The sequence below is a fragment of the Eucalyptus grandis genome, chromosome 7, assembly GCF_016545825.1.
Source record: "Eucalyptus grandis isolate ANBG69807.140 chromosome 7, ASM1654582v1, whole genome shotgun sequence".
In the NCBI taxonomy this organism is placed as follows: Eukaryota; Viridiplantae; Streptophyta; class Magnoliopsida; order Myrtales; family Myrtaceae; genus Eucalyptus; species Eucalyptus grandis.
In genome coordinates this window covers 9,914,212-9,942,139 of record NC_052618.1, presented here as the reverse complement: position 1 = coordinate 9,942,139, position 27,928 = coordinate 9,914,212, and the positions used below count along the sequence as shown (strand labels likewise).

Sequence of the window (27,928 nt, the reverse complement as noted above, 5' to 3'; positions counted from 1 at the left end):
TCTGGGGCCGAATTGTAATTTTTCCCGGTCGAAAATTACAAAAAAATCAAATTTCGCTCCTGCAAATCGGAAGTCGCACTCGCCAGAGAGAAGCTCCTCCCAAAAACCCCTAAAACCCTCTCTCTCTTTCTCTCTATCTTCAACAGCAGCCATGGCGATGCGCTTGGTCCGCTTCCGGCGAGCCCTCGCCGCGCCGCCGGCGCCGGCCCTCCGCCGCCCCCTCGCCGCGCTCCCCAGCCCCCGCCGCCCCCGCGCCGGCGCCGTCCCCGTCGCGGCATGCGACGCCGCCTCCCGCGGCAAACGCGCTGCGGCCTCGCTCCTCGTCGGCGGCGGCGGCAGCGGCGGCGGCGTCGCTGCTGTTCTCGCGGTCGCTGGCCTACAACGCCGGCGGCTACAACGACGGCGACAAGATCGATCCGGACACGGTGCTCTTCGAGGGGTGCGACTTCAACCACTGGCTCATCACCGTGGACTTCCCCAAGGACCCCAAGCCCACGCCCGAGGAGATGGTTCGCACCTACGAGGAGACTTGCGCCAGAGGGCTCAACATCAGGTTTTGAACCCGAGAGAAAGACATCTCCCTTAGAATGATTAGTTGATATGTTTGTCTAATTGTTTCTGTGGCCAGACTATAAAGTATATAGTGCTAGATCTAGTCCAAAGTGTTTAGGTTAGTGCCTTATCAATTTTGTGACAAAGACTCCATTATATTGTTGCCCATTAGTGGTAGCTTGTGCATTCCCAATTGAAGACAGAGGTGGAGTGGGTCATCAAGAGGCTTTGGAGCCTCATGTTTAATTTATAAGATGTAAAATTTGAAAATGAGTGTTGCTTGGAGATTTATGGGTGTCTCAGTACTGGCAATGCTTAGGGATAAGTCAGGTGTTGCCGAAAAGCATTGCCAATACAGGTTGGAAGTCTAATGAACTCTAATTTATGGGAGGGATTGAAGCCCTCCTCAACAGTAAAAGAAAAAAAAAAGGGATTTCTGGGAAATTGGGATGCTCTTCCGATGCAGGGAAGAGGTGATATGGTAGTTAAGGCAGAATGTCAGTGGTGTAAGGTGACATATCTTTTAGAATTGGCTAGTGATTTTGGAAGAGGCTGAAGTTTCTCTCTTTCCTAACTGGTTGCAACTTGGGGAGGTCAGCCCCTGGGCTAAAGGTTTGACTTGTTCTCATAACTCATTGAAGCTACTCAAGTGTCTGCGCCTTTCCACCCAATAGGGGCTGTGCAGATGAACCAAATTGGAATGAACAAATTAATCAGACTGGAAATTGGCACCGGGATGAGCCAAAAAATGTTCAGGGTCTGAATTGAGTATTTCTTATGGGGGTAAATGATACTAATAGCCCCTAAAATTTGGTCTAATGTGCATTTTCATTCTTGAATTTTAATTCATTCTGTGTCTCCTCTGAACTTTCTGCTACAATGTAGTCTTTTTGTTTCATTGAATGAGGGAGAAAGAAAACACATGTCCCTTAACTATCGCATTATGTGCAATCTAGTCCCTAAACTTTCAATTTGTCAAACTAGTCGCTCACCTTTCCACAACAAAATCAGATTGGTCATGTGGTATCATTCTCAAGTTTTCATAATTGTAGTATTGTCTAAATTGAAGATTATCTTTTCATTTCAATTTATTTTCTAAATCAATTTTTTTTTTTTTTTATAGTCAATGATCCTTGTGAATTGTACAAAAGACTTCTTTGAATTTGTAAGGAAAATTTGAGGAATTAGATTGAATGAATTGTAATTTGAGGGACTCGGTTGCACATTACCCAATAATTTGGGACTTGTGGTGATATTTTCCCATGGGTGATCAAACAAATGGACCACATTATACATTCACAAGTAAATCAAGAACCACATTGAATGAATTAAAAGTAAGTATGGCATTGTACATTGGGCTGAAGTTTAGGGACAATGACACTATTGTCCCTTTTTATCCTTCTGACAGCATTTCTTCTCGCTGTACTTAGGAATGTCATGGTAAGGCTTTTTCTTATCTTTAATTTTCTTAAGTAAATGTCAAGTGAATGATTCTCATAGTTGAAAGCTAGGTAATTTAATTTGTTCTCTGCATTTACACTAGATATGCCAGTTTCTGTTGAATCATTGCTGATATTTCTTAGTTGCGTGTTGAATGAGATGACATTTTTTGTGTTTCAGTTTGGAAGAAGCAAAAAAGAGAATTTATGCCTGTAGCACCACCACTTATCAGGGTTTCAGGCCGTGATGACTGAAGCAGAGTCAGAGCAATTTAGAGGCAAGTGTCTTTAATCAGTTTCTCATTGGAATCAATGAATGATAGTATCTCATCATCGATCTGCACTGACTTATTGAGCTATAAACAGATCTACCTGGAGTTGTCTTTATATTACCTGATTCCTACATTGATCCCCAAAACAAGGAGTATGGAGGTATGATTTGACTACACAGGGAATTTAATCTACTAGACATCTCTGCCCCAACTTTTGCATTCAATTAATCCCTTCAGCCTCTAATTCCTTAATCCCAACTCTGTGACATGTTTATGGTAACCCTGGAACGCTTGTTATTTTGTCGAACTTTCTAATTATTAGGTGACAAATATGAAAATGGAGTAATCACGCATAGGCCACCACCAGTTCAGTATGGGAGGCCGGGAGGTAGAGGGCGTGAGCGCAATAGAAATTATGAGCAACCTAGATATGACCAGCAAGGAGGTCAAATGCCAAACAGACAAGGGAGCCCCCAATATGGTTATCAAGGACCTATGCATCGGGATGCTCCACAAAATCATCCTCCTCAGCAAAGTTATGGTCCCCCGGGGCAAGGTGAAAGAAGAAATCCCATGCCAATGGGCAATATGAATTATGCCCCTGGTGGAAGGGATCCGTATCAAGGGCAGAGGAGGGATCCAGTACCTTCATACCAGGGAAACTATAATCAACAGGGTCATAACAACAGTTACAATCAGCAGCAGAGAGACCTGCCACAAGGAGATAGATGGAGCTCTGCACCTCCAGTGCAGAATGATTATAGGAGCGACAATCGGAACTATGGACCTGCTCCTGGTGGAACATATGGGCAGGGTTCTGATGGATTTCAAGGGCAGGGTACTGGTAGTGCACAAGGCCAAGGAATGAATCCCAGTTATGGACAGAATTATATGGGATATGGCGAAGGTCAAAGGTTCACACCACCAGGGCAAAAGAATGTGCAGGAAGACCAGTGCAGCACGCAGCAAGACCAGAGGAGCTACAGACCAGAAGGACAAGGGGGAATTGAGCAAGTAAGTTTTTATAGTCTATTGAAATAGATCCTTGAGTGGAGTAATAAATAAAGAGTATGGTAGTCATTACTTGTTAGCCATGTGTAAAATGATTATCATTGTATGAGATTTCAACTATGCCAAGTTTGGGTGATGCGTTGAGGCAAATGAGTACTTTGCTGTGCTTCTGCCATAAGATTATGAAGAATTGGTTTTGATTGTTGCTATTTTACTCTTAAGAGAGGTGTTAAGTGGGATGCTTAGCGAGATTTCTTCACTGAACTTGGATAAGGGGCGGTTGATCTATGTCGTGTGTAAACTTAAGTAGTTTACAGTGGGCGGTTGCTTTTGTGAACAAGGGCCGCGAAGTTAGTCTTGCTGCTCTTCCAAAGTAATGCACATTTTCTTGTTTTAAGATGGAGATACATGCTTGCACTGCATCTGTCATGACATTGGCTTTAATGTTGGTTGCGGGCTGGACCTTGAAATTAGCCATTTTTTCTGTGATTAAAATACAGATGAACATGTCCTGTCGCATGATTTTTTGTGCATACTCATCCAAATCTCATTATATTTGTGTATTTTCTTTTCCTCTTGGGCAGAAGCATACTTCTGCATTGCAGTCTTTAACATGAGAATTTTGCTATCTGATGTGTTATTTTGTTTTCTATGGGGTTAGCTTTTCCAAGTTTATGGGCAAGGTAGGCTCACAGGCATTCTTTACCTCTTGCTCTGCCCCGGAAATATGATAGAAAAGAGAGAAATTATTTTAGTGTTGTCCAGTATTGCATTTGCTTTTCTTCTCATCAATTCATTGCTTCATTTGGGGATATCTTAACTTGTTACATTGTAGCTGTTAAAGTGTGAGCTTTTCTTGTCTTGCTGCCTCTGACATACCTCAACACCGCTGTCTTCTGCAGAGGAGATATTAGAGAGCTCAAATGGGGTCCTTGGGATGGCAAGCCTTGCAAAGATGGTGATTTACATGACTTCTCTCGAGAGGATTTGATGTGGTTCCTGCAGGAGTCACGATATTACACATGGTCAGGATAGTAGGTTGAGAACTAAGTCCTCTTTTTAGATCATGTCATTTTTCATATACGCTGGCGGTTCTCTCTATAAATAGTTGTGAGGTATGAGATGGATTCCCTGTGTGTGGGTATTTGTGCATGCATGCAAGTCCAAGTTCAGCAAACATGCATGGAAACAATAATAATCACTACAAAATGGATATCCCATCTCCCTCACCAAAATTAATGCGATTGTGAGCTGGATTATGCATTTGTTTTCTTCCAGAAAATTTGGATTTCTTGCGTCAGATTTAACTTTCGTCGCCAAGTCTGTGTACTTATTCAAAATATACCTCGTTGGATCGTCACTCTCTTGCACCGCTGGTGAATAAGCTGCTTTACTAAATGCCTGGATATGGTTCAACGAAACTTGTTGCCTTTTTCCTCTAGATCTCACACATACATGTGTGATTTTTTTTCTTTTTCAGTGGACTATGGCAAAGTCAATTAATTAAGTTTTGCTAATGACTAGAGAGGATGAATCGAATGACATTCGATCGACCCCCTAATTCCCCGCAATTACTTTCCCATCAACCATCTAAAATTGAAAGGTGTACCTCATCGGGTCACATGAGAAAGGGAGTCAACAAGACGAGTCCTCGAGATAAAGATGGTTTACACATCATCATCTGAGGCTTCCCACCATCTTCGCTTTCGATTTTTCCTGTATTTCTCTCTGTGGTGTTGTCTTTTGACCATTTCCCTCTGTTTTTCTCTCCAACGAGCGAAAACCTTGCAAAGCTCTTTTTCCATTGTCTGGTGTCTTTTCGTCTCCCCAATTCTGGGTCCTCCTTGCTTTTCCAACACCAGGTAACTCTCCTTTTCACTCTTTTTCCTTCTCCTCAAGCTATTTCCCCAAGGCTTCAGATTTCCGGGCATACTGTTTTTACCTATCGATCAATTGTGATTTGAGGATTGTCATTTCCTTGAATTACAAGATCTGTTAATCTTTGTTCTTTTTAGAAAAGTTATTAAAGATTTTCTTGTACCTCTTTTAATGAACTTACGAATGGGATCATTTTCTCTCATGCGCAAGAAAAATAATGTACCCTAATTCCGTGTGATTTTCAGCAAGGAGCACCTGCGGATCCTAATTCTGCAGAGACCGAATTCGTTGAGGGTTTCAGAAATTAAGCGAACAAATCGGTACATTCCTTTAGAGCAACTGAGTTTCAATTTAGCAGACCGCATCAGCTTTTATTAGGTGCGAAAGTCTGCCCAAATTTGGGTTAAATTGAGGTGATCAAGAAGTGCTTGAGAAGATGGAAGATTCGCACCCGGCGCAAAGAAGCGTGGGCAACGAGGATGAAATCCCAGGGAACGCAGACACTGAACCGGGAAAACTCAATGGGCTTAACGTCACAACAGGGCCAATCTTCTTGCACGGCGAATTGGACATGTACATAGTGGAGGCCAAATCCCTCCCAAACATGGACCTGGCCTCGGAGAGAATAAGGCAGTGCTGCTCCATGATCGGGCCACCCTGCGTGCCTGCGTTACACGGGCAGCGGCCCGTCCCTGCCCGCTCCTCAGGGAAGAACTCAATGATCACGAGTGACCCCTACGTATCCGTCTGCCTGGCGGGAGCCACGGTTGCCCAGACCCGGGTGATCCAGAACTGCGAGAACCCCCTGTGGGACGAGCGGTTTTGCGTTCCCGTGGCGCATCCGGTTGTGAAAGTGGAGTTTCATGTGAAGGACAATGATGTGTTTGGGGCTGAGCTCATCGGGGTCGTGGAGATACCAGTGGCCAAGATCGTATCCAGCGACATGATTAATGACTGGTTCCCGATAATCAGCAACTTCGGGAGCCCTCTCAAGCCCTACCCGGAACTTCACATCTCAATCCAATTCAGGCCAGTCAGTGACAATCCCTTATACAAAGATGGTATTGGGGTTGGGCCAAACTATGTTGGTGTCCCAAACACATATTTTCCACTTAGGAAAGGTGGGGATGTGACACTGTACCAAGATGCTCATGTCCCAATGGGCAAGCTGCCTCAGATTTTGCTTGATGATGGGAAGATTTATGAGCAAGGCAGGTGCTGGGAGGACATATGCCATGCCATTTTGGAGGCCCACCACTTGATCTACATCATTGGTTGGTCCATTTATCATCCTGTGAGGCTTGTGAGAGAGCCCACAAGGGAATTGCCGAATGGAGGAGAGCTCTCTTTAGGGGAGCTCCTAAAGTACAAGTCCGAGGAAGGTGTCCGAGTGGTCGTGCTTGTTTGGGACGACAAGACTTCACACGACAAGTTCCTCTTGAAGACGGTAATACTAAACCATGCTTACATGTAATACATTGCTGAAACATGGAAATGTCTTTATGGTTTGCGAAATGATCGGAATACTGCTGGGTCAAGAAAAATTTGTCCGCCCACGGCTTCCAACCCTATTGATTTGTTGGGCCGGTGCAGTAGAGTGGTTCAAGTTATGACTAATGCATCAATGGTGATGAGAGCCGTATGCGAACACATTTTTTATTCTACCAGCATCGCATTTAAGGATCACCCTTTTATCAATGGTGCATAGTTAGTAAAGGATTTTCTTACTTTTAGTGTTGGCTTAATGAATATTTACAGATAAGAAGTTTTCTGTTTTTTAACACAAAGGCTGGAATAATCAAAATCTTGACCTTTAATAGTTCTTTCTTTCGGTTAGCCTTTACAAAATGCAAATGGAGAATATGTTATATCATGGCTCTTTCTTGGATAAGTATCCTTATTTATGGTGCAACCCACCATTTGGCCAAATTTCAAATCCATGCTCTTTGTGACAGAAAATCTGTACGTTTATCAACTTAGGAAAAGATAGTTCTTTATTGAGATCTCTCATCATTGAGACTCGGCATGTGCCATGTTGTTAGTGCAGGATGGCGTGATGCAAACTCATGATGAAGAGACGAAGAAGTTTTTCCGACACTCTGGCGTCCGCTGTGTGCTTGCTCCTCGTTATGCAAGCACCAAACTCAGCATTTTCAAGCAACAGGTATGTATCCTTAGATGTTTAGGTCGATCCTTAATCAAAATCTCATTGTATATTACCAGATTATTCCATTCGGGTATAATTTCATAGGAAAGGTTTTCTTTTCATTAGACAATCCACGGAAGTTATTGATCTATCTCATGCTGTCCTAGATCATATCATGTGTTCTCTAACCTAATGACATGCATTTAGGATAGTTCTAATAGGGAATTTTACAGTGTTGCAGAGGCTGCCCATTCGATTGAAATCCAGCATAAATCTACGAAAATGTTTGGTTTAATTTGTTGGTGTATGGATCTTTTGTAGTCCAGGTGGTGGGGACCTTGTACACGCACCACCAAAAGTGTGTGGTTCTCGACACTCAAGCCTCGGGAAACAACCGCAAAATAACAGCTTTCATTGGTGGGTTGGACCTATGTGATGGCCGATACGACACTCCCGAGCATAGACTCTATAGCGATCTTGACACTGTCTTTAAGAATGACATTCACAACCCAACATTCATGGTAATTAAGCTAATGTTTATCTTCAGCACTGTAAAGACATGTAAATGTTATTTTCCGATCATTTGATCATTGCTTTTTTTTTTTTTATGTGACAACTGTAGTCCACTGTCAATGTCCCAAGGGAACCGTGGCATGATCTACATTGCAAAGTTGAGGGACAAGCTGCGTATGACATATTGAAGAATTTCGAACAGAGATGGAAAAAGGTGGCGAAGTGGCGCGAGTTCAAGCTGAAAAACGTCAGGCATTGGCATGAGAATGCTCTCTTAAGGCTTGACAGGATTTCATGGATACTTTGTCCCTCGACAAGTCCCGATGGTGACAAAAAAGTACAAGTTAGGGACGAAGATGACCCGGAAAATTGGCACGTGCAGGTTGGGAAACTTTATGTAAAATTAATGACCATTTTTGAGGACTTCATTCGTAAACAAAACAAAGTGTAATGATCGTCTTTCATTTCTATTTTACGTTGGTATAGATCTTCAGATCGATTGATTCGGGATCTGTAAAGGGATTCCCAAAGAGCGTTGAAGAGGCTGCAAAGCAAGTAAGTTTTAGCTGCTAATACCATGCTAGTAGATTGGCAAGTGGCCGTTATATACGTAACTAGAAAAGTTTTCCTCACATTAGAAAGTCACTTTTCTTTCTTATGCACAATCCTTAGTGTTTTTGAATATAGATTGAAGTCCACAATGATAATGTTGCTTCTTTCAATCTCTTCATGGTTGCAGAATCTTATATGCGGAAAGAACTTGAAAGTTGACAAGAGCATTCACACGGCTTACGTGAAAGCGATTAGATCGGCGCAACACTTCATCTACATTGAAAACCAGTATTTTCTTGGCTCTTCCTACCATTGGCCATCATACAAAAATGCAGGTATAAGTTTCACATTTCTATTCATTCTGACTGACTTGAGTTTAGTGAGCAATAGCACCTCTAGTAAAGAGTATTCAGACTTTGCTTCCTCTGGGGATTGTGTATCAGCTCATAATAGCTAGAACTCACTGTGTAAGGCATTAAAATTGACTTCTGTTTCAATATGTTATATTTCTGAGATCAAAACTTTTTAAATTTAGATTTTTTCCCCCATTTCTAGTTTTGTTTCGGTCTTTCTAATTTCTTGAGTTCAAGTTTTGATGGCAACCAACGCTTGATTTGGTTTTGACAAGCAGGTGCAAACAATCTAGTGCCGATGGAGCTGGCATTGAAGATCGCAAGTAAGATAAGTGAAAACGAGCGCTTCTGTGTGTATATAGTGATACCGATGTGGCCGGAGGGTGTCCCTACTAGTGCTGCAGTGCAGGAAATTCTCTTCTGGCAGGTCAGATCAAGGATAAACTCTTTCATCTTGCAAAGAAATAGCGATGACACATGCCTTTCGATAGCGGTATATCAATAAATATAATGTCCTAGCAAATTGAAACTAAATGACACAATGAACAGGGTTAAGTAGAAAAGGAAGTGATCCAAGCAGAACAAACCTAGCTACTTAAAGGGGAAAATTTGAGACCCGACCTTGTTTAGGTCATCTTAGTATTTTTCTCCAAGAGATAAACATTCACTACTCTCATATTTGTGTATTGATAATGTGGACAGGGACAAACCATGATGATGATGTACAAAATTATAGCCCAGGCTCTTGAAAAAGCCGGGTTGTCACACAAGTACCATCCGTCAGATTACTTGAACTTCTATTGCCTTGGCAAGCGGGAGCCCTTGTCCTCTACACAGTCTTCATCCCAAGCAATGAATCAACAATCCGAAAATAATGCCTTGGTATATGTCTATACTCTTTTCATGGATTCTTCCTTTGACTTATCTGTTAAAAAAGCAAAACAAAAATAGTCATTAAGAGCTATGGTTTTTGAATGAGTGGTAGAAAGACTTCTGCTTTGAAACATGTTGTCGTTTTTATCCATGCAGGCTTCGGTTCAAAAGTTTCGCAGGTTCATGATATATGTGCATGCCAAAGGGATGATAGTAGATGATGAGTATGTGATCATGGGATCGGCAAATATCAACCAAAGATCTCTAGATGGCTCAAGAGACACCGAAATCGCTATGGGGGCCTATCAGCCGCATCACACTTGGGCTTGGAAAAAGAGGCATCCGCATGGCCAGGTTAGTAAATCGGATTAGCCTCTTATCTAAATGGAGGTACTAGCTAGACACCCTTGCGAGGGTAGCAACATATATCAAAACCTTAAGCTTGTGACTAATAATGTTAACTTATGCTGCGCAGGTTTATGGTTATAGGATGTCGCTTTGGGCGGAGCACTTGGGAGATTTAGAGGACAGCTTTAGGGAACCTCAAAGCACTGAATGCGTGAAGAGGGTGAACAAAATAGCCGAACGGAATTGGAAAGCTTATGTGGATGAGGACCAACATAATCCCAAGGAAATGAGAGGCCACCTGATGCAGTATCCCATCCTTGTGAGCAGAGACGGTAAAGTTGGTCCTTTGGCCGATTTTGAAACGTTTCCCGATGTGGGTGGCAAAATCCTTGGATCACCCACCACTCTTCCCGATGCTCTCACGACATGATTGACTATGTAAAATTAGTGGCATTCGATTATGAGAGTGTGCAAATGCAATGATATATAACTAAATTTTCAAGTGATTTTGGGTTAAATCACAGTGTTTTAAGCAGCTGAAATTGAGAAATATGAGTAGAATGAGCATTCATGAGCAGGACAAAGTTGTGATTCAGATGGATACTCTACTAATTAAAGCAACTTGTGGAAAGGACACACGATGCCATTGTTGTATAAAATGCTTTGAATGAGTTGATGTTATCGTATGGACATTAAGATAAATGCATATGTTTCGTCAAGTTCTTCTTGGCTAAGTGTTTTCCATTCAAGATTTATAGGATAAACTTCTTAGAGGGAAAAGATTCAACTTTTTCAGGGGACCTCCAATCAGCTGGGTCATAAAAAATAATTACTATCATCAACAGAGAGACCTGCTGCAAGGAGATAGATGGAACTCTGCACCTCCATTGCAGAATAGTTTATAGGAGAGATGATCGGAACTAGGGACCTAATCCTGGTGGAACATATGGGCAGGGTCTTGATGGATTTCAAGGGCAGATTACTGGCAGCGCTGCTGACATGCTTTTGCGAATTCTATGGGGGAGGGAGGAAAACAAAAATCGTATATTTGAAACATCATTATAAACAGTAGTGACCAGTGAACACTCTGAGAAAAAGGACATCATGAATGAGTAGGTTGCAATTGGTGTTGTGCACGGTATGTTGGCACAAACACACACACTTGAATGATCAATTAGATTTAAGCAATAGCTCTTGTGAATAAGCCTTGAATGGTGAGCGTCGAAGGAGAGGAAGAGAATACATGTACTTTGCTGGCAAGTGTCATACATGTGATATTTCGAGGGGCCTCATTGATGAGCTTTGTTGAGAGATTTCCTCAAATCTAGCTAGTCTACCATATCACCTTCAAAATATGTGTACTAGTAGAGGGTTTGCTTTGGAATTGCAAGAATTATGAAATTAAACTTCAATTAACATCAGAGTCCTCTAAATTATTTATCAGGCCAAGACTCTCATGGAAATATCAAGCACACATCTCATCAATTTAATCATGCACATGCATATCACTTATCCACGGGCAATAAAGAAGGCAACCAAACTAAGACAAAAATTCTGTGGAAAAAACCTAAGACAAAAATTCCAGCACATGTTCGAAATTGTAACAGAGCATAAAGACCACAAATTGTGATCTTTTGATGACTAATTGACATGAATAGACATGAATAGAAGCCATATCTTCCTATAAGTGCATATGAGTCTACTTGATCAAAATGACATCAATCAAAGACCAAATTAGTGCCAAATTTAAACAAAACAATCATGGTCAGCATGCAATACTTCATTCTAGCATATTCAAGTTCAGAGATGAACCCAATTCTTGCTAAATGGTATGAGATTCATTTTATTACGTTCCTAGCATGAACATATATGATCCCATAACCAAACTAGCCTCAAGCTGGAATCAAAAGCACACCCAATCAGGGATATCAAGACAGGGCCAGCATACATGGATCAATTTCCAGTAGAATTTCATTCATTCATGACATAATTTCTTTTCCAAACAAACATGAAATTCACCATAAGACAACCTTATATCACTGCACATGCTCACTTGAGTGGAATAGCATAAAATCAAGGACCAATCGACATCAGCTCAGGGCCAACAAACAATCAGCGTATCGACAAAATCAATGGCAAGTATCGACAAGGTTCCAGCAGATTCCAAACAAGTTTGAAATTGAACACCTATGGTTTTTGTATGAAGAAACAGAACTCAAATATGCTTAAATGACCAGTATAGATCAACAATCTAGTAATCAAGGGAATTCTCGGTCAAGAACTGAATAAAAAATACACACCGACTTAATTCAGGAATTTCATCAAACAGGTTGCATACATTAATTTCGGCCGAGGAGCACTGCTTCAAATCATAAATACAACCCTTCAATCACAATCGATTTGCACACAGACACGGAGCATATATGGTTTAGTTGAATAGAGAACGATTACCTATAGCGATTGACATCAGACAGGAGTAAGGAGATAACAGAAGCAACATCAAGGGATGGAATCGTCGAAGTAGGCAGTCGTGACCGAAGTTCGAGCACTCCGGCATTACAGAACTTCTTCGCAGCAGTGGAACATGTGGTGATCGGGAAGCGGTGACGACAAGCAGCGAAGTGAGAGGAAAGGATTCAATCGAAATCACCGAGAGCCTTCGATCAATGCTCTCTGTTCTTTCTCCCTTCTCAGCGTGCCATGTCGTGTGGTGGCCAGCAATGGACTCTCGGCGGCGGCTGTTGGTGGATGGAGGGGCGACGGAGAGGGAGAATGAACAAGGAACGAAGATCAAGGGAACTCCAGAAGGCACGGTTCCTGAGCATAAAAGGGAATCGATAGATCGTTAGTTGAAGAGAGTAAAGAAAGAGAGCTAGAGAGAGAGAAAGGAACAGAGAGGCCCACGTGATGTAGAGTGCGTGTGGCTCCTACTGAGAATTGTGTCTTAGCTAATACAAATTGATTTTCGATTCAAAGGAACAGAGAGCCAAACCAAAGCAATGAAATATTGAAGGAATACCTCACGTCCTATAAAATAGCATGCCACGTTCTCGTTCTATACTGTCGGCATCCCATGGACCAATGACTTGGTCCGACTTTGAATATATGTCCCCGCTTCGAATTAATTGGTGGACTCCCAAGTGACCGAGGAATTGGTCCGGCTCTGCTCCACAGCTTTTTACACTCAAGTTTTGCAAGGACGGGAAGTCCTCGGAGCACGGAATTTCAGAGAGTATTTCTCAGGTAAGAAGGAGCTCCTGAATTTCGGCAACTTGACAAGCATTAGAACAGTTAATTTGGAGAAGGTGATTGTCGTGTGGGTCGCTTCTTCCCCTTTTTCATGGCCAGCAATTAGTTCCATATCTTCACATGAATCCACTATCAGCTGTTCGATTTGCCCGAGAAATTTCGTAGTGAAGGTAGGGAAAAGCATTTCCAAACGGGGGCATCTCACGGCCTCTACGACTCTCAAATTTGGGAATGGGACGTTTGGGAACTTGTCGGACTGCCAAATGCACCTCAAGTTTTCAAGATCACACAAAACTAGGCTCCTCAATTTACCACTCTCTATATCCGTCCCATCACCTTCATATATGATCTTGATCGAACGACATGAAATCACTTTTAGGATCTCAAGATGGCGCTGCGACCTCTTCCACATATAAGAAGTAGCAATACTTTGGAGATTGTCACACTTCGTCAATACAAGAGATTCCAACTTCTGAAATGAATCGGTGGGAATTTGATTGTTCCATATCTCTTGGCACAAAAGGCCACCAATTTGTAGTTTTGTTATGTTAGGAAATGTAACCTGCATGAGGATAATGTGAGAAAGGAGGAAAAATAGGATAAATTTATTACATTGTTCGTTCTAATACATGATAATGCGAAAGGACCTACAGTCAAACAACGATTTGAAACTCTGACTTCTTCTAGATTGTGCAATCTCCCTATGATTGTCAAGGGAAGACATTTGAGTAGCTCAGAGCTATTTTCAAGGATGAGGGTATCCTTTTGAAGGATCCTACTGAATGAAGCCATAAAAATTCCAAGCTTGACATACTAACCTACTCATTATACATTAGATCATAGCTATGAAACATCTAGCAATTTGGCCTAATCCTAGCAATATATTTGATATGATGGAAGAATGATTTTCACTAATGGCCTTATTATGACAAATGTAATTATAAATAATGAACACATTCTAACTAATAAAACCAAATAAAATTCTTCAAAGAGATTTTATTACACCCCCCACAAAGCGTGTGCCTATGGCTATTATGGGTAAAATCTCGATAGAAGGGATTTGTACCTTTCGATCAAAGAAGGAATTGAAGTAAGCATCTTGCAAATTTGAAGTAGTGGTTACTGGCTCTTTCTTTCCATGAGGATATAGGAAGAATTTCTCCATTGGACATTGCCGTATAGATAGATGCTCCAGTAGTGGGAACTCTATAATATCATATGTCCCTTCGTTTCTTCCTTCTTCATCCACAATCACTGCCTTCATATTTTGACAGTCCCACACTCTAATGACTCTAATTTCTCTAAAACATTTAGCCACAGACACCGAAAAGAGAAATGACAGCCCCGTTTTATAGACAAAGAGGTCCCTCAGGTTTCGAAATATCGATATTCCTTGTAATTTTACATCATGTTTCCACATGCACTGCAGGTTTGGTAATTCCTCTAATGTCAATTTCGTTAGCCGAGAGCAAATCTCGACATCTTCGATGACTTTTAGCTCCTCCAGGTCAAAAACTACTTCTGCTGATGGAGAGCTCCCAAGTGACATTGATTCCAAATTCGACAACTTCAAAATCCAATCTAATTTCAGAATACTCTTCCTTGCGGATTTAGATGCTCTTATCATTAGCGATCTTAGATTGCTGTATTTTAATGAAGGTTCACTGTAGAGTATCTTTTCTGGGTCAAGGAATCCAACCATTATGAGGGATTCCAAGTGAGGCAATGAAACCTGATGTGGCACCACAATGAAGCTCATTAAAGGTAAGTCTGTTACAAGTAAAGCTATTTTCACAAGAAAATAAGTGGAACTCTAGGGCTAAAATACAAAAAAAAAAAAAAAAAAAAGGAAATAATTTCTCTTCCGTGAAAAGTGAAATCATTCTCATGAGGAAATCCTCACTGCTATCATGCCATTAATGCAGCTCAAATTAATAGTGATGTTGATCCGGTGATGTTGGCAACTTGGAATGACATGTTGGAATCAGTTGCAAATTGCATGTTAGGTGGGACTTGAATTATGGGGACTTTCTTTGTTACGTGGCTCCATCCATTTATTGAATCTCTGGACGGCGCTTTCTTCATTTTGAAATTACTGAATTTTATTTATTCATTCTCCCTTTCATTCGTTCAGTACATTATTTTTTCGTCTCATTAAGAATGTTAAATAAGTAATAAATTAGTCATAGAAGAAACCCAAGTTAGCAATGCAATTATCTAATGTTGACATTTTTTTTTGAAAAATAAAAAAATCAGTCATGGAAAGAGACTTCCCTTTAACTATAATATGGTCTGTGTTCTATTTGAGAGGATTTTTTTATTTGTAAATCAAAACCTAAATCAAATTGTACAAATAGTCAAAGTTAAATGCAATATGTACCAACGTTGAGTGAAAACCAATATCATCTCATCCTAATAGAACAGATTGACGGGGGAAAAATGAAAAAAAAAAAAAAAAAAAAAGGTTACCTGAATTGAAGTATCACAAAAGCTTGTCATATTTGGTAACTCATGCAATCGCAGACGACGTACGTTAGGCAACTCAACTCTGTTATTGGTAGAAACTATATCTTCTCCTGCATCATGTGTGACAATGGATTGCATTGAGCTGCACTCAGACATGTTAATCTCTTCCAATCGTACAAGTTTTGCACATCTGAAAGACGCCACAAGTATTTCAATTGGTTGCATTGTACGACCCTCACATCTTTCAATTTGTTGAAGCACTCTAGCACTATGGGGCCGTGGCATATCTTCTCCAAATTAATAAGATTATCAAGGGAAAAAGACTCTAACTTCCCAAAAGCAGTGAGAGGGAGGTCATTGGATGAATTGACAATGTACTTGATTGAGGGGCTGTCTCCAATGTGGAGACGCTTCACTTCTTGGAATTCTTGGGTGCACAATTCGCGAGGGCTCTCTTTGAACTCACTACACCCGGTTAAATATAAGTATTGAGTCTTTTGCAGATTTTTCTTAACCCATTTTCTCAAAAGAATACTATCGCACCCTTTCAAATTGAGCCCCATGGTTGGCAAACCTCCATATTTCCACCCCCAGCATTTCCTATTTTGATCCGAAATTTGTCCAAGTTCTCAAATGGTAGGTCACCATCCTCCAAGAGTATGATGGGATTAGAAATCGATATTTCCAGAGATGCTAGCTTTGTCAAGCTCTTCAACTCGGCAAGCCTAGCATTACATGATCCTAACGGTATTTGATCATTACCCATCCATTGAGAAAAGTGGTAAATATGTAACTCTTCCAAGTTGGTTAAGCGATTTAGGACACCTGGCGCAATTGTTTCAAGGTAGTAGCATTTGCTTAGATTCAACGATCTTAGATTTATGAGTTCCCGATTTCTTTAGGCAACTGAGAAATGGTGGACTGTGCGAAGCTGAGAATCTGCAATGCTTTGAGCTTGCCAAGAATTGCCACATCCTTCACATCGCAACAGTCTAAGTATAAAGAGTGGAGGTTCCCGAGGATTCCAATCGAGGGAGGTAAACTGGTGATATGCATGGAATGAAAATATAGGACACGGAGCTCCTTCATGTATGTGAAATCTAGTAGTCTCGAGCAATCTCCCACTTCATGTTCGTGTTCTCCCATCCAACGCCAGCCTTTTGGTTGAGACAACATCAGTATCTTCAAGTCAGGAAACTGACACATCATTAGTTCATCAAATCTCTTTTTGTCAACATCAGCTAGGCATATAGCCCAACATTTCTCAAGCTTTTCCTTTGACCACGAGCCATAATTGCTGTTCATCATCAAAGAATTCTGATCCCAAAATGAAGTTGAGACAACCACCTCGCTGTAAAAATCATGTATGGTCACATTGTTCTTGTAGTCATCATCATCCAGCAGCTCATGTATGGTCACATTGTTCTTGTCATTACCATCATCCAGCAACAAACAAGCGGAACGGAGTTCATCGAGTATAGTATTCAATCTATCCCTCGAAGCTTGCATCGTCCTTCTGAATTCCTCAAACAAGCCCAAACCCATGCCTAGAACCAGCAGAGTTTCGACTTGAATGGTCCCGCCAATAAGACCACAGAGCAAGAATAAAGTCTTGGCATCCTTGCTCTTCAAATGGTCGTAACTCAACTTCACTATGGTTTCCACATTCGGCTCCTCTATTTTTATCAACATGGTTCTCCATGTATGCACGTTGCTATGTTTCAAAGTGCTTGCAACAGAGATAATCGAAAGAGGCAAACCTGCGAGCTTGTTGACGACTTGATGCGCTATTACTTTCAAATTCCTCGTCGTCTTTGAGCTTGTCGCCAACTGTCTTTTCAAATAGCTCAAAAGCTTCATCATCCTTTAAACCTGTAAGAGGAAATATGGGAGTGTCACACTTCATTTGCTCCAGAACATCTTTAAATCTCGATGTTAGCAGCAACTTGCATCCTCTGCTTTCATCTCCCGAGGGAATTCCAACCTCCTTCAGATCAAATTCTTTCCATAGATCGTCCAATATTATGAGAACCTTCTCATTCGGATCCTTTGCAATCTCTGAAACAAAAGATCTCTTCTTCCCCGACTTGGCTTTGCTTGTCCTTCAGATTCAGATTCAAGTCGTCAGCGATTTGGTATTGGATATCATTCAAGTCCGGAGTCTGCGACACTTTCGATTTGACGATCATGTCGAATGGTCTCCCCTCTTTCCTGAGTTTCTTCTCAACTTCCTCCAACAGTGTCGTCTTCCCCACGCCGCCAGGCCCGTAGACCCCAACCACCTTGTGCTTCTCGTGATCCAGAGCATTCCTTATGTCCTCTAAGATGGAAGCTCGAGAATCGAAGATAGTGTCACCTTGATCACCAGCCGAGGAAATCACGTCAGAAGTGCCATCAACGAGCCCTGGAGGAGGATCGTCGTAGACCTCCCCAAATGGTTTCCGATCAATGAGTCCCTGGATGTCTTCGGCTTTCCTCCTCGCCTCCCTGCCGAGACGATATCGCACCTTGGGAAGCCACCTGTAGAAGCAAGTTTTCTTAGCTCTTTCGTCGTCATCCAGAACACGGTGCGCCTCCCCGGTGTCCTTCTCTACATCTTCCATCCATTTATTGACATGGGCTTTGATAGGCTTCACGTTGTTTTGAGCATCCTTGATGGAATCCTGCACGTTTTGCCTCGCGTTGCCCAACTCCGCAATTTTGGCCTTAAGTTCGCGAACGTGGCTGTCGTAGGATATCACATAGCCGCAAAGGCGATTGACCGGAGCCACCAGGCACCCTGCCACTGTGGAAGCCGCACACAGAACGACTTCCGCCATTTTCCCCCTTTTTGAATTCTTTCTGGTTTTCTTCCCTTCTCTGTGGAGAAACGAGAGTTAAGAATGTATATATGCCGAGGGAGGCGGAACAATATCCGCCATTTTCCCCAATCGAATTACTTCCACCGAAATACTTGAAGACAAAAGCCAGCAACAGAAAAATCAGACAAGTGCCGACTATTCGTTTCAACGAAATACTTCCACATCATCTCCAATATTACTAAGCATTCGTTTTCTGCTAATCTCCCCGGTTTCGCGGAAACTTCCAACCATTCGTTTCGCCTCAGACTGAAACTCAGTGCTAGCCTAGACAAACCAACCTCCCAAATATCACAACACCGGACACTCACCCACCAACAAAAGAAACTAAAATTTAAAATAAAAAAAATTAAAAAAATAAAAAGAGAGGCAAAAACAGCAGAGAAAAAGAAAAGAAAAGAAGAGTACAAAAATCAGGGAAAGAATCAACTCACTGGTATGAGCCGCGAACGTAGCAGAACCGAAGCCGAATCGGAGAGAGCTGGAACTTCTTGTCGCTTGGAGTTTGCGACTTACAGCAAGAACATTTCTCGCCGTCTTGCGCAGGGAAACCACACGGGAGCAGAGGGCGGAGAAGGAACACAACGACGCAGGCCGAAGAAGCAACGAGCTCTGGGGCAGAGAGCGAAGATGACCCGGCGCCGGAGCAAGGCGGAGGAGCAACGTGCTTTGGGCCAGAGAGCGAATTCTCACCCAAAATTTTGAAGTGAGAAGGAAAGAAAGGACGAGAGGCAAAGCTCCTTTAATGCATGCAGGCCTACTCCATTAGAGAGGAGAGAGAAAAAAGCGGCAGCAGATTTATTAATGACTGTAAATTTTTAAGCAGAAAAGGGAAAATAATTTATTTTGTGCAGAAAAACCAGTGGAACCACCAGCGCATCGTGGAGCCACGCGTCACTTCCTCATTGGTAGGCGTACACGCTGGCTTGGCAGTCGGGACCCCCAAATATTTTCTCCCATTTGATTAATGCTTAATCGTTTAACGCATCTGACCTCAGCTCCAGAAATCAGCAGCACTGCAGCAGCGATGCACCGACCTCCACTTTCCAGACTCCGATTCAGATGATGCACCTCAATATCAGTAACTTCACTTCACGAGCTCTTTTTAGGTATCAGCTGTAATGAAGTTGCACAAATAATAGAGTCCCACTAAGTGCAATAATATTTTCTCCTGTTGTGCTATGTGGCGACCGCCAGTTTTGGACAATATGCTTTTTCCGTCCTTTCCTCCACCGTAAAAGTTTGTCATTTTCATGCAAAAACGTCTTGCAGTGCTTGCGTAAATGCATTGCTAACCTTAAAAAAAAGTCATCGTAATTTTCGTACCACATTTATTTAAATATCATAATTTTTTCAGTCACTTAACTTCTATAATTTTTTATTATTTAAAATATCATGACTTCTAAAAACTTTCCATGTCATAATATTTTTGAAAATGTTCACTACAAATGCCAAGACTTCAATGTATCATGGCACTTGTGAGGACATAGGTGTAGGAAAGTGTTTTGAGTCCTCATACACCCTTCAATGGCCAACCCCGCTCTTCAAGTTGTAGTAGAGTTGAAGCTAGCCTATAACTGGCTTAAGATAACATCGGCAAGAGTCACATTACCACTGCCACCGATCAAATGTCTCATATCAAGACGTACTCCTTCAGATTCGGCATCTAATGGTTTCATTATGCCTTCTTGATCATTCAATACGCCACATGCTCGGTAATAAAATTAAGGGTGCGTTTATTTTGCGAAAAAATGTTTTTCTCATTTTTCGACTTTTGGTTTTAATAGGAAAATGAGTCACATAAATGGTTTACATACTAAAGTTTTAATTCAAGAAAATGATTTCCCATATAAAGGAACTAGAAAACGTTTGCTCAAAATTATTCTACTCTTTGGGACCTTGGTTAATGAAACTTTTATTCTTATTAAAAAAATTGATTATTTAATTATTTCTTTACAAATTTTTCAAATATTATTTTCTTTTCTTCTTTTTTCTTTTCTTTCTTTTCCTTTCTCCTTCTTCCTTCGCCAGCAGGGTGCCTCAGCAAGGGCCAGTAGCTTGGCAATTAGCCATGATGCAAGCCAACGAGCTCAAGGCTCGACCGATCTAGGTGAGCTCGAGCTTGGTCAATTCACAGCTCGCTCAATTCGACGAGCTCGAGCTCACGACTTGCCAAATCCAAGCAAGCTTGAGCTTCGTGAAAGCCAACAAGCTTGTAACTCGCTTGATCCCAATGAGCTCGAGCTTGCCTGTGGTTGTCACCGGCTAGTCATGGCAGGGAATTGGGAAAGACTAAAGGAAAGAAAAGAGAAAAAGGAAAATAAAAATAATTAAAAATTCGAATTTAAAAAGAAAAGAAAATAAAAAGATAACCAAAGTAAAAAATAATTAAAATTTCTAATTTAAAAAAATAAAAATGCAATTTTTTTGCTTGAAATAAGATCATGAGATTAAAATCATTTTCCAATGAAGTCCAAACATCATGAAGCCATTTCGATTATATATTACCAAATAAAGGAAAACATAGCATATTTTTAGAAAATGCATTTTCCTTTATTATGGAGTTTTTCGCAAAACAAATGTACCATATATTTGACCTTCAGCTTAACCCACTCCCGAATGAACAATTTGATGAGTTCCTCATGTTTGTTGAGAAGAATTGCTAAAACAAGTCGAAAGAAGAGCTAAAAATAACATTTCGTATAGCTTTCAAGAAAATGTAGTGTTTGAACTTGACTGGAATTGTTCGCATATATATATTGACTTGAATTGTTGAAAGTCAATGGGCAATAATGTCTCCAGCACAGGCAGCACAGTGCAATTTTCGTAAGGTGAACCTTCGAGGTGGTAGCTCCAAGAGATATTCAATTCGTCTCCAAGCACTTTAAAGACTAGCCTATTGCGTTCTTCCATGGCTCCTGGCTTAGGAAAAGCTTTCAGTTCAACACACCTAAGCTTCTTCAACTTGGATAGATTAGGAAATCTTTCAATTGAATCACAGTAGGAAACTATTGAGTGCAACAAAGATCTTAATTCCCACAAACCTTGAATCTCAACGAGTCTTTCTAATTGAGATGTCTCCGAGGATTGTAGCCTGAGAGACCAGGTGTCATCATGAGGCATTTGCACCTAGTAATACGCAGTTCCCTTCACTTCACCAAGCCTTTCAAAACAGGAAAGTGCCGCCCATTTATTGATAAGGAGAGTTGACAAGTTTTCAAAGTCTATTTGAAATATGTGGTAGTAGGGCAACAACATGAAGTTTCGATGCCAACAAGCTAGAATGGTTCTGCCATGACTCTCCTAAAAAGATAAGATCCATGAGAGTTACACTCAATTTCCATATATATCTTAATATTTAAGCTAATTATACCGCAATCATCAACTCCAAGTTTTACCAAGCTCGTGACCCATTACTCTTACCATTAGATTTTAATTGATCATGCCTCGTCATTTGAGTCTAAACTTTAATGAAATATTTTGAGTGTAGAATAAATATTCTCCAAAGCTTCCCATGAGTTAAAAGAAAAGAAGTGGGGCTTAACTCCTAAGTTCAAAACATGGAATACGTGCATTGGAAATATTAAACCTGTCATGAAAGTACAATTGAGTCATAATTTAAAAAAAAAAAAATACAATTAAGTTTTAAAATTTGTCACGAAAGTGCAATTAAATCATAAAACTTGTCAAATTTGTCTAATTAAGTCCTTCCATTGATTGCATATTTTGAAATTTGTAGGACTTGATTATACTTTTATGACAAATTTTAAGATTAAATTATATATTTTTGAATATTTTAGAATTCAATTATACTTTTGCGACAAGTTTTAAAACTTGATTATACTTTTGAAAATTTTATAACTTAATTGTACTTTCATGAAAAGTTTTAGGACTTTCATTACATTTATTTCTAAATTAAGTTACCAAATTCAACTTCCAATTGAAATTGAGAATATCAAGGGCAACGACTAACTTTTTTTAGAAGAATGTAATATAAAACCATGATCACAATGGTAGATATCGTTTACAAAATCAATAATTATTTATAAGGGAAAATTAAGCTTTCTTCCAAGAAAACTAAGTGGCGCCTACTTTTTAAATCTAAGAGGTTGCTCAAGTCTTGATTGTGTCTATCCTCCTCACTTGAGGCATGTGATTGAATCATCTCATCTGTGCATTTTCTTAGGGCCACCACTGGGAACATAGGCACATGTCTCCGATAATTGCTGATGTGTGTAGAACAAAAGTATCACCGTACTTAATGGAGATTATTTGAGCGTTCAAAGAATTCTAAACACCCCATTGATTTTTCAGAGACACCTATCTTTTTTTTTTTTTTTTTTTTTGTGATCTAGAGAGCCCCGCATGCTCGGCAGCCGAAGGTAACATCGGGGGCGACACGTGTTAGCCACCACACACATGTCACCGGGTAAGTCGCCAAGAGTCTCAAAGCTAGCATTCTTACAACTTGCATTGCAGGAGCTTCGAACACTAGACCTCCTCGATGGAAGTCTAGCGCCTACCCAGCTGAGCCACCATGACGGGTGATAGAGACACCTATCTATTAATCTCATAAATATGCATAAGTTTTGAGCTATACATATAACCCCATTGGAATACTGACTCTTCATTTAATTTTATAAAGATTAATAAGCATAATTAACATCTATTTTTGAGAACCTCGATTTGACGGTTCTAAAAAAACCCAATTTCATTCATTAATTACACCTCATTAACTCTACCAGTGAATATAAAGTGTATGTGTATGTAAACAAGCGTGTTTAGGGGATCATCGACTCCATGTTAGTGTAGTATGGACTTGATAACGGGATTTTAGGGATTATACAGATCTCACGCTACTCAATGGTCGAGCCTGACCACCTGTCCCTGTGACCTCTCTCTGTTATGAACCCACACGTAATGACGCTCTTTCCGATTCTCTACAAAATATAAGGCAACAATTCACGCTTGCCATTGCAAACTCCAAATCCTTACGGGCATCCCCCTCGCCGCGCCCCCCACCCAAACCCTCCCAACACGTGCGAACAGCACGTCCACCATCGTTGCTCTGATGCTGCTGCTGCGCTCTCCCTCTCTCTAAAACGCAGAAAAGGAGGAAGATAGAACGAAGTGACGTCAGGAGTTAACCAAGGTGGAGTTAAAATTTGCTGTTTGGCCATCGCCGGTCCCATGGCAATTATTAAAGCTTCGTGTTCTGTCAACCTGGCGGTGCAGATGGGTAATACGACTTCATGCACATGAAGGCTACTCAGTCAATCACCGAGGGATCCAATTCCACCGGGTCGTCCCATCTGTGTTTCTTTTACTTAAATACTCTGTACGACAATTGACGCGTGAACAGTATAGGAAAATGTTCAAGCCCACTTCAATTGTACAGAAGATAGACAAATCTCAAAATCGGAAGAGGAGCAAAGAATATCTTCTATTTAAGAACACGTATTTACCTAGAAAAATAAAAATTAGAAAAGGACTTGCTGAAAAAGCCTCAAAGCATCATGTTAATAGATGCACAGCCGCAAGTATTTAGCCCCAAATAAAGCTACCCTCCTAATTCGGTCTATAACTCAAAACGAAAATGATTTTAATCTATTGCAAAATATTCTTACCCATATAATCCAAAATTTAAATGACTTGACATAATCAAACAGTCATATAAATAGTGTAGTGCCGCATGGAAACTATTCTTCTATTAACCATGGGCATAATAAAAATTCTTGTAAAAAGGTATATATTTCATATGTAGCTATAATATTCAATTGCTAAACCGAAATCAGGTAATATAGGATTAAATTAGAAGATATTAATTGGCGAAATTAAATTAAAGAAACTACCACCCCTCTATAAAAACATCTCCACGCACCATTTCAGAGGATGGAGACGTTGTCTTGTTCATCTACTTTGTTTCTTTATGCAAACCATCTACAGTTCATTTCTACTTCTTCATTCTTATTATGCCTTGATGCGCCTAAGTGAATGACAAGCTATAATGCCAAGTGCAAAACATAATTCGAGTTGAGTAACTTCACCAACAATAATGACGTTTTTTTGAATAACACATAAATCATAATCCATTTAACATGCATTGTTATAGAATAGGACATCGACACTTGCAGATGAATTTATACATCTCAAATTCACACCAAATGGAAGATGCTATTTATGCACAAATAAATATATATTTATATATGTATGTATGTATGTATGTATACTGAGAGCATCGGCCATATAAAATCGTATCGAGCCCTTCCATAGAACGAAGAGGGTTTTAGGATTTGGGTGAAAAGTTGTGAGGAAATAAAGATCCGAGGAATACGAAGAGAATGGCAGAGAAAGATTTTTCTGTGGCCCACGAGATCTTTTCCTCCAAAAAGTGGGAGTAAATAGAGGGAAATGGAAAATGAGTTACTTCTTCCTTTAGATGACGAGTTTGGTGGTCCACATTATATTGCATTTTTTGGACTCTTTGTCATTTTAAGGTGGAAAATGTGAGAAATATTTGAATGAGATGTGTCGAAGCTCTGAAAATATCTACGAAGCTTTGTCGGCAACAATTTTGATGAAGGATAGAAGACGGTGAAGAACACATATAGCGAATGTGAAATGGGAAATGTGACAGATGTCTGAATAAGTTTGATTGTAGCTCCGAAAATATCAACAAAGCTATCCCCAACATATCAAGGTTAGAATTAAAATAAGTGATAATTTCTGATGTAAAAGAGTATGCTCCAACACTTCCCACAAGTTAAAAAAACAATTAAGAAGGGGGCCTCAACTCTCAAGTTTAAAACATTAAGCTGCAAGCTGCAAAATGAACTTCGAATAGAAACTGAGAAAAAAAAAATAGCAAGTGCAATACAAAAAATATGACAGGTTATCATTTAGGAAATTAAAAAAGAGCTTTCACTTTAAATTAGATCAGTTTTCTCGCGAGAAAGCTAAGTGACAACTATCTTTTGATCCTAAGAGGTTGCTCAAGTGATAAATGTGTCCGTCTTTCTTACTCAAGGTCTACGCTTGAATTACTATATTTGTGCATCTTCTTGGGAACACTCTGTGATCATAGATTTGTGTTTCTCCAATAATTATTTGGTATGTTTCGAAATGGTGAGACCATTGGTGAAAATTAATTGTATGCTTAAAGAAAGTTTCACTCTTGTTCCATAAGCCCCCGGTCTCTCTCCCTCACCAAAATGCAGAGGAAGACGTGGTGCTGAACCGAAGAGGAAGAAATGAAGAAACTTGTGTTGATAGCTAATCATGATGGAGTTAAAGTTGCTTTTTCACGCACGATGTGATACACATGAAAGTTAATATGAGGCATCGCTTCATAGCCGAGGGACCCAGCTCCACCATACCGTACATATGGACGCTACTATTAACTTCATCACGTTAACATGGACACAACCATATTTTGATTGACTTCATGAGAGAAAGATATTCCTATGGCCTCCCAAGATATTTTCCACCAAAAAATGGAGGAGAATTAAAAAAAAATCATAAACTTATTATATTGATATTAATTCAATCTTGAACCTTTCAATTTAATTAATTTAATCTTAAACATCTTCGTATTTGTATCAATTCAGTACATCCGATCAATTTATACCGAAAATTATTGATATGGATGCTAGTTGTTTTACGTAGCACGGCTAGCACTAACGTGGACATTTTTAAATATTTTTTAATTACTAAAATTTTTAATTTTTTTTTCCTTTTAAAAAAAAAAAAAAATTTCTAATCTTTCTTCTTTGCCCGTGGCCGAGCATCGCCACGAGAGGCCAACAAGGGTGTTGCAACTCTCATCGAATTTGGCAAGGGTGCGACCCTCACAACCTGGATGAGGGCAGCCCTTGTTGGATCCGACAAGGGCTGAAACCTCACCACTGGGTGAGGGAGGCCTCCCGAGTCTTCGAGAACTCAACTCTTGCTGCTCGGGCGAGGGCGACCCTCATCCAAGTTGAGAGGGTTGTGCCCTCGCCAAATCTAGCGAGAGTTGCAACATCCTTGCTAGAGCTCAATTGTAGCTAGTATCGACCATAGGGCAAAAGAGAAAGAACAAGAAAAATAAAAGAAAAGAGCAAATAATTAAAAAATTGAAAAAATATTTAAAATATTTAAAAATGTCCACATTAACGTTAATCGTGCCATGTAGGACAATTGGCGTCCACTCTAGCAATTTCCAGTCTAAATTGGCCAGATGGACTGAATTGATATCAATAGGAAAATGTTTATGACTAAATTGATGTAATTGAAAGATTTATGATTAAATTGGTATTAATGTAATATATTTAGAACTTTTTTGGTACTTTTCTCTAAAGTAGGATAAAATAAAGGGAAACGCAAAATGTGCTCCTTCTTCCCTCAAAATGTCGACTCGAACTGTGGAAAGTTTCGTGCAATAATAACTCCTAGCCATGCATTGTAGTGCAATTTTCCAGAGTGCCTTGAGTATTGGGGTCGGCTATAGTAAGCTCTGGCATCCTTAGGAGTATTAGATTTTATACATTCGGTAAAGATTTTCTTTGGAACTTTTTTCGAATATTGAACACAAAATTGTGGATACTCCTATATAAATTCTCATACTCTATACAAATGATTAATACTGAAATTTTTCAAGCGTGCATGATACGACGCTTTTGTGTAGAATTACATAATTGACTTTGGGCTCGACAAGGTACGCGGATCAGTTCCTCGAGTTACCATATAAAGCTGGATAAAATTGCATAATAAGTTGTTTGGTGATCGTCTTATTATCATATCTGATACCATGTGAAGATGAAAAAAATGAATTGAAAGCTGAAGAATAAGCAAGAAGCTTTTGAATCTCTCTATTTCAATGTATTTGTAGTACAAAGCTGTACATCTCAGAACATCAATGAATAATCTGCACTGTTCTATCTCTCAGTATCTTCATAGTATAGGCTATTCAACACAGAGCTTTCATCAATGGCGTGCTCTGTTTTCCACCCTCTCTTATAAACTCAGCGAAGCTACTAAGAAGACTCATCGAAGAAGAAGAAAGGAAAACTGAACTTAAAAATAGAAAAGAAGAAAACTGTTTCTAATCTGTTTTCATCCTAAACTGAATAACAGCACACGTGTAAAATGAGGTCTTCATCACCTACTCACTTCATGACGTGGCTTTCCCAGTCAAATAGTCTCCCCTGACTTGTGTGCTTCGCTTTGTGCTATACTTCCTCTGATCTTTACAATAGCTGCAGCCCTTTCACTTTCATTATCTTCCTTTGTTGAAGTTGTGACAGCAGAGTAGTCACTCTGCGTTGGCTGAGTTGTTCTTATTTCCTTAACATCCTCCCTCACATTGGGAAGGGTTAAGAATCCCATACCCAATTTGGTTCTAATAGTAGAGTGAGTAAAACATGATAAGGACTTGGTA

General features: G+C 40.2%; 4 protein-coding genes across 5 annotated transcripts; 2 read left to right on the top strand and 2 right to left on the bottom strand.

The window, feature by feature from the left end:
* Positions 1–113: 113 nt before the first annotated feature.
* LOC104452683 (multiple organellar RNA editing factor 1, mitochondrial) lies at positions 114–4,537 on the top strand (the record flags this gene model as incomplete). Its single annotated transcript, XM_010067149.3, is given in 6 exon segments — positions 114–553; positions 2,173–2,219; positions 2,222–2,269; positions 2,358–2,423; positions 2,586–3,277; positions 4,177–4,537. Coding segments are annotated over 6 exon segments (1,305 nt in total), but the record flags the coding sequence as incomplete, so codon positions are not given.
* Positions 4,538–4,674: 137 nt separating this feature from the next.
* Positions 4,675–10,639, top strand: LOC104454921 (phospholipase D delta). The gene is made up of 11 exons (XM_010069793.3): positions 4,675–5,136; positions 5,398–6,599; positions 7,200–7,316; positions 7,625–7,819; positions 7,921–8,193; positions 8,298–8,366; positions 8,551–8,698; positions 8,995–9,143; positions 9,419–9,598; positions 9,746–9,943; positions 10,065–10,639. The coding sequence occupies exons 2-11, from the start codon at positions 5,589–5,591 to the stop codon at positions 10,365–10,367; spliced, it is 2,643 nt and encodes an 880-aa protein (XP_010068095.3). The 5' UTR covers positions 4,675–5,136; positions 5,398–5,588; the 3' UTR covers positions 10,368–10,639.
* Positions 9,545–17,697, bottom strand: LOC104452624. Of its 2 annotated transcripts, XM_039317296.1 has the most exons (5): positions 15,656–17,697; positions 14,253–14,918; positions 12,957–13,748; positions 12,389–12,754; positions 9,545–9,641 (listed from the first exon to the last, which is right to left on the bottom strand). In XM_039317296.1, exons 1-3 carry the CDS (start codon positions 15,935–15,937, stop codon positions 13,122–13,124), a joined length of 1,575 nt encoding a protein of 524 aa, XP_039173230.1. In that variant the 5' UTR covers positions 15,938–17,697; the 3' UTR covers positions 9,545–9,641; positions 12,389–12,754; positions 12,957–13,121. The 2 variants fall into 2 exon arrangements, with proteins under 2 accessions (XP_039173230.1, XP_039173229.1); XM_039317295.1 differs by lacking the exon at positions 9,545–9,641 and having other exon boundaries at positions 12,138–12,754.
* On the bottom strand, positions 16,532–19,549 carry LOC104455002 (disease resistance protein SUMM2). Its single transcript, XM_039317416.1, has 4 exons — positions 18,945–19,549; positions 17,718–18,511; positions 17,413–17,524; positions 16,532–17,366 (listed from the first exon to the last, which is right to left on the bottom strand). Exons 2-4 carry the CDS (start codon positions 18,469–18,471, stop codon positions 16,532–16,534), a joined length of 1,701 nt encoding a protein of 566 aa, XP_039173350.1. The 5' UTR covers positions 18,472–18,511; positions 18,945–19,549.
* Between the last annotated feature and the right edge of the window lie 8,379 nt (positions 19,550–27,928).

Coding starts and splice junctions, on each gene's coding strand:
- LOC104454921 (XM_010069793.3), top strand. CDS start 5,589: ATGGAAGATTCGCACCCGGCGCAAAGAAGCGTGGGCAACGAGGATGAA. Junction 9,144..9,418: donor AGGAAATTCTCTTCTGGCAG/GTCAGATCAAGG, acceptor TAATGTGGACAG/GGACAAACCATGATGATGAT. Junction 9,944..10,064: donor AGAGGCATCCGCATGGCCAG/GTTAGTAAATCG, acceptor TATGCTGCGCAG/GTTTATGGTTATAGGATGTC.
- LOC104452624 (XM_039317296.1), bottom strand. CDS start 15,937: ATGCCACGGCCCCATAGTGCTAGAGTGCTTCAACAAATTGAAAGATGT. Junction 14,919..15,655: donor TTTGTGATACTTCAATTCAG/GTAACCTTTTTT, acceptor GTGCCACATCAG/GTTTCATTGCCTCACTTGGA. Junction 13,749..14,252: donor ATTCCTTCTTTGATCGAAAG/GTACAAATCCCT, acceptor ATCCTCATGCAG/GTTACATTTCCTAACATAAC.
- LOC104455002 (XM_039317416.1), bottom strand. CDS start 18,471: ATGGCGGAAGTCGTTCTGTGTGCGGCTTCCACAGTGGCAGGGTGCCTG. Junction 17,525..17,717: donor CGGGGAAGAAGAGATCTTTT/GTTTCAGAGATT, acceptor TTCCTCTTACAG/GTTTAAAGGATGATGAAGCT. Junction 17,367..17,412: donor AGTCGTCAACAAGCTCGCAG/GTTTGCCTCTTT, acceptor TTTGAAACATAG/CAACGTGCATACATGGAGAA.